Source organism: Oryzias melastigma, linkage group LG15 (assembly GCF_002922805.2).
Source record: "Oryzias melastigma strain HK-1 linkage group LG15, ASM292280v2, whole genome shotgun sequence".
NCBI classification, from domain to species: Eukaryota; Metazoa; Chordata; class Actinopteri; order Beloniformes; family Adrianichthyidae; genus Oryzias; species Oryzias melastigma.
Window position 1 is genome coordinate 1,192,186 of NC_050526.1, and position 5,438 is coordinate 1,197,623.

A 5,438-nucleotide genomic window follows, 5' to 3' on the forward strand; every position below is an offset into this window, starting at 1 on the left:
CACAGCACGGTAGCACGCAGACCAAAGTGGGAGGGGCGAGGTTTTAGCAGCCGTGCTGCGGCTCGCCGCTCCTGCTTTTAGACTGTCTGCCCTCCACATCTGTAGGACAAAGGCAATGCGCGGGTTACATCTGCATTTATGTCAGATTTATGTCAAGAATCAATAAAAAAAAACATAAAAGAGCAAAAAAAGTGAAAAATAAATAAAGATATATATAAAAAAAAACATCAAGACATTTTGATGCATCAGAGGGATTAAATAAGCTTAAATATTAAAAAAAAACTTTTTACGCCTGTTTAAGCTGCCAAAACTAATACTAATGGAGTTTATAACTGACGATTTTCCCAACAGAAAGACACATTTGTGATTTTCCCAGCAGCCACAGAGGTCAGATAAGATCCATTCTCTCAATGTGTCAAACAAAACAAAAACACACTGCACACATCACACGAAAACGTGACAAACTCATCCGGATCGCGAGGATTGAATGAGTGTTTCAGGTCGGACTGACCAAAGTCATGCAGGTCAGTCACAGTGAAAAACATCAGAACATCAGAACAGAAAAATGAATCTATTATCCGAGTCTCTGCAGGGCTTCAATGTGTTCTTTGGGACGTCACAGAAAAAGCTTCTTTCACCTAAATCTAAATTTACATTAAACAAAAATGGTTTAAAAAAATGAGAAAATGGCGTTGTGATCTGAAGCCTGTGCAGCAGATAATAGCAGTAAAACAATCAGATTTAAACAAAATAAAATCATGACAAAAGATTTGAACAAAGTTCCATCTCAAAAACAAAATAAAATAAAAAGGAGTCAGAATTCAGCACCGTGTCAGACAGACAGGAAGTGACCCAAACACAGAGGAAGAATGCGGGAAGCTCATGCACAGAATGGTTTCCCTCGTCAGAAGTCGTTCTGCAGGACAGGAAGCGTCCGCTCCGTCACACACAGCCGTACTCGAACCACAGCGACTGGTTGTCCTCTGGGTTCTGGTCCAGATCGCTCACATTGGGATCAGAACCTTTATCCTTACTGCTGGCTGCGGTGGGACCCCCCTGGTTCTGGTTAGTAACGGGAGGCCCGCTGATGTTGCTGACTAGCGAGGGGTTCAGGGACAGGATGGGGAGGCGGTCGCCCGCCGACTCGCTAAAGATGGAGTCCATGAAGACGGACTCCACGGTGAAGGAGGGGCCGAGGAAAGACTCCAGAGTGGAGAAGTCGGAGTCTTCCAGGCCGCGGCACGGCAGGCTGACTGACTTTGGCATGGGGGCCGGCGTGGTGAGCGGCGGCGTGAGGTGGGTGCTGGTGGGGTGGTACTCACTGGGTGTCGGCTGGGACTTGACCCCGGTCTTGGGGGAGGCGGAGCAGGAGGAGGCGTCCACGGACACGGGCTGGCGGTGGTCCTTGGACAGCAGGTCGTGGATGCTGGTGCGGCGGGTGGTGCCCTCGGCCGTGGAGATGACGCTGCTGGCTCGGGGCAGCGTGGAGGAGGCGGAGTCTAGGCGTTCGGAGACCGACGTGGCTTTGCTTTGCGAGGACAGGCTGGAGCGGAGGGGGGCGGAGCCTCTGACGCGGGTGCTCTCCGCCTTCCTCAGCGAGGGCCGGCCCGGCTGTGCAAGGGATTTCTGTGGGCGGTCGGTGCTGGCCGGCGCCGCTCTCCCGCTGGAGGAGCGCATTATCCCCCGGCCTTTGGTGGAGGGGCGCTCTTTAGGAGCGCGCTCAGAGGAGGTGGAGAGGCGGGGAGAATCCACCGTGAGGTTCTCCTGACTCCCGGACTGCAGCGGGCAGAAAACAAACGCCGTCAGAGAACAAACGTCACACGGTGGACGCCGTTTTGAGGTCTTCACTCACCTCTGCAGGATCGATGCCCTCGTCCAGGAACTGCTGCAGGGACAGCACCTCGCTGGGGGAGCCGCCTTTCTTGTTTCCGGCGCCGGGGAGCTCCAGAGAGCGGCGCGCCAGCAGGGGGCTCTGGTGGGTGGAGCGGGAGGCGGCGGGCTGCTGGACGGGGCTGCTGCCGCTGCTGGACCACACCTCCTGGTCCAGGCTCAGGCTGAACTCGCCGCTGCTCTCACTGTGTGGCCGGCTGAGGCTGCCGTTCACCGTACCTGTGGGGGGGTGAACCCCTCACTCATTACTGTGATCTAAAGTGCTACGACCATAACTAGAAGTGAGTTAGCAGAAAGTCGGAGTGAAGGAAGAGAGACTATCGCTACTGGTGGTCCTGTTGCTATGGAGACTGGGTGAAGGGGGAGGAGGCCAAACATGTGCTGTCAGGTTTCAGTAAATATCCACACCAACACGAGGGAAGGTGCTCGGGAACAGTTGGACGGGGGGGACGTCCTGCCGGGGCAGCAGATGGCGTGAGGCGGGCCGAGGGGCAGGAAGGGCGGCTCGGAGCCAGGCGGTCACGCCGCCGTGTAAACAGACAGTTTTAGTCCTGAATACATGGAGGGAAACTGAAGACGTTTGTAACGAATAACAGAACGTGACAGAGAGTCAGTGAGTTAGTGACAAAACAGAAAAGGAGGACGGAGAGTGACAGCAGACGAGACACGGCGGCGTGACGCTGCCCTTGAATTTGAATCTGTCCTACATCTACAAGAACAATTTCAACCAGTGAGCCGCTCGCGCTTTTGGTTTTCAGGATTGTGGTGAAACCAAGTTAGAGGAAAGTGAGTTTTTATTGTGTTCTTGTAGCATTTTTCAGACGATTGAGGACATTTATGAAGAAAATTAAGCATAAAAGTGTATTTCTTTATTTAAAATTGTGAAGAGAAAAGGGGTGGGATTGCTCCACACTAATTTAATACCTGGCACCCTTTAATACCTTGGCTCCAGTGCTTCTATTCTTTGATTTTCATCTGTTAACACAATAATTCCAGTAGATTCTGAAGGAGAAAAGCGGCGTACGCCGCTTTTCTCCTTCAGAATCTACTGGAATTATTGTGTTACGGGTTAATAAGCTACAGTATGTGTTTTAGCGTCACATATTAAAAGGTTACCCAAATGTCGGTGTGTGACGAGTTGGAAATGAGAGTAATCACAATTAAAAGACCACCAGGAACGCTTTCACAACATATCAAAGCATGATCAGGACTTTGAAGCCCTGATAGAAGTTACTGGTGTTACATCAGGACAACCAACCCACTGGCCCAACGTGGTGGAGATCACTTACTACAGACGCCACAGGGCACTCTGCACAAAGCGCTGGGCTCAGCAGGAGGAGGACACAGAGCATGAGCGCTGCTGTACCCCTGCAGGCCTGATAAGACAACGCAGAACATCCACATGTTGGCATGCTTAACCCACGAACAACGTCCACAACTTGTGCCGACGGGACAACACAGAATGATAAATCGATGGACGTTTACTGCTGCAACGGTAAAATGCTCCATTTCATTTTTAAGTGCATTCTGGGAATTGGGTTGGAGGTTCAGAATCAAAGTGGTGTCTGTAGAACGTTTAATGGAGTTTCCCATTGGACGGCTAATGCTAACGCTCTATCGACCTAAACATATATTACTGACTAAATTAACAACTTTTTAAACTCAAATATTTTTTTAAGTAATCATTTGTGGTCTAAAACACCAGCTTTGTCCGAATTCCCCCCTACTCACTTTGCCATTTTCTAGTGCTGTCCAGATCCACTAGTTTGAAAATCGAGTGATTTGAAATTTCCCAGAAGTCTTTGGGAAAAACTAGTGTGCATCGTAGCTCCCCAGATTAGCAAATATAGACCACAATGCAATGGGGTCGAACAATTTTGAAGAAAAAGTGTGTTTAAATGTAATTATTTTAACGAATTATCCACATTTTCACCATCGGAACAGAATGGAGTCATAAATAAACATCATGAAATGTTCGTATTGATTCAGTTTTGACTTTGTGAAATCGGTGACGTCATATCCAGCGTTTAGAAAACGAAAGAAAAGTAGTGAGTATCATTTCCGAATTGCCTTTAAAATCAAGGGCACTATAGTTTTTTAGTAGTTGGGGATTAGGGAGGGATTTCGGACACAACCACCATTTTTTTTTTTTGCTCATACTTTCTTCTTCTTCTTCTGGTTTAAGGTGTAATGCTATGGCTCGATCGCCACCTAGTGGCCAAACTGAAACACCTCCAGGAGAAGCAGAACAATGTTTACAATGTTAATGATCTGAACATTTTTATTAGAACTTCTCCTTTAGAGAATCTATGTAACACTGTATGATATTAACAATCTCATTATTTCACAAATTATAGAAGTTATTATCAATACCCAACCCTAAAAAATAGATTTGTAAACTAAAGCCGACAATGTAATCTGGGGTGAATGTGTGGCAGTAGTTTTACCGCCTGTTCAACAAATGGGTCAAACTCCGTTTGAGCAGCAGATCCAGGAAAACCGCTGCAGATTATCTTCTTTGGAAAAGATCCTAAAGTCTGAATTAGAGTCAATCCTACTTCCACTGGAGGCAGATTTGTTTCCCCTCTAACTTCTCTTAGATGGAAATAGATCGGAGTCGAACCACTTTTGTCCCTCTTACCTTGACTCTTAGGATCGTCTGAAGAAGCGGCAACATCCTCGCAAGAGATATTATCTGAGGAAGTAAAGAAAATCCCAATCTGAACCCTAAAACGCGTTTGCTGCCTACAATACTGTACGTCGGCGTCTTCTCACCTTTGACCTGCAGCCGGTTCTTGGCTCTGCTGCGTCCTGCGGTGGGCAGGGTCAGGGCGGTGCAGTCGATGGCGTTGGTTGAAAAGGCGAGCTCCTTCATGCGCTGCCCCCCTCTCCTGCTGCTGCTCACCACGCCAGCGTCTCTGGCTGCAGGCCCGTCGTCCAGATTGTCGGTGCTGCCGGGCCACTGTGAACCCGGAGCGCTGGCCACCGCCATCGTCTGCAGCAGGTCATTCATAGCTGCACGGGTTGACAGAAAAGAATCCAAGTAGGAATAATAGACTTTTAGAGTGTTAGATGTTTTTAAATGGGGCTAAATATCTAAAGAGTCAATTCAGTATATTTTTATTTTTCATTCAATATTTTTGCCTTTCTTTAAGCATGAAAACCTTAAACCTAGAATGTAGTTTCTTCATCTATTTGGGTAAAACTATGAGGATTCGTTTGGTTATAGTCAGTATGCTGATTAAACATTTACTCGTGTGAGTGCTGTGGAGCGTTCATAGTGATACATTTTTCCAGCCATACGTTTTATTGTCCGTTCGTAGCTCTTCAACCGCTTCAGCTATTCAGCTCTTAAAATATTCAGCTCTTTCAGGAAATAGTTGCTCGAAAGTTTCAACTTCAAAACTCTTCAACTTTTTAAAACTATTCAACCAACTACCACTTTTTGTAGCTAGTATTTTAACTTTATACAAGCTGTTTTGGCTAAATTAGGCTTTTTTCAGTTTTTTAAGACTATTTTGGAGTTTAGCTAATATTTCAGGTACATG

General features: G+C 47.2%; 1 protein-coding gene across 9 annotated transcripts in view; it reads right to left on the reverse strand.

Moving 5' to 3' along the window:
* ccdc88ab (coiled-coil domain containing 88Ab) overlaps nt 1-5,438 on the reverse strand; it is a 62,937-nt gene continuing 57,499 nt past the window's right edge. For 3 of the 9 annotated variants that reach the window (XM_036215527.1, XM_024297394.2, XM_036215528.1), the window contains 5 exons: nt 4,666-4,905; nt 4,532-4,585; nt 3,180-3,266; nt 1,853-2,109; nt 132-1,776 (listed from right to left, as the gene is read on the reverse strand). In XM_036215527.1, coding sequence (XP_036071420.1) covers nt 943-1,776; nt 1,853-2,109; nt 3,180-3,266; nt 4,532-4,585; nt 4,666-4,905 — 1,472 coding nt within the window. In that variant the 3' untranslated portion in view covers nt 132-942. Of the gene's footprint in view, nt 100-131; nt 1,777-1,852; nt 2,110-3,179; nt 3,267-4,531; nt 4,586-4,665; nt 4,906-5,438 lie in introns of those variants that run through there. The other 6 variants (XM_036215532.1, XM_036215529.1, XM_036215526.1 and 3 more) reach the window with 4 other exon arrangements.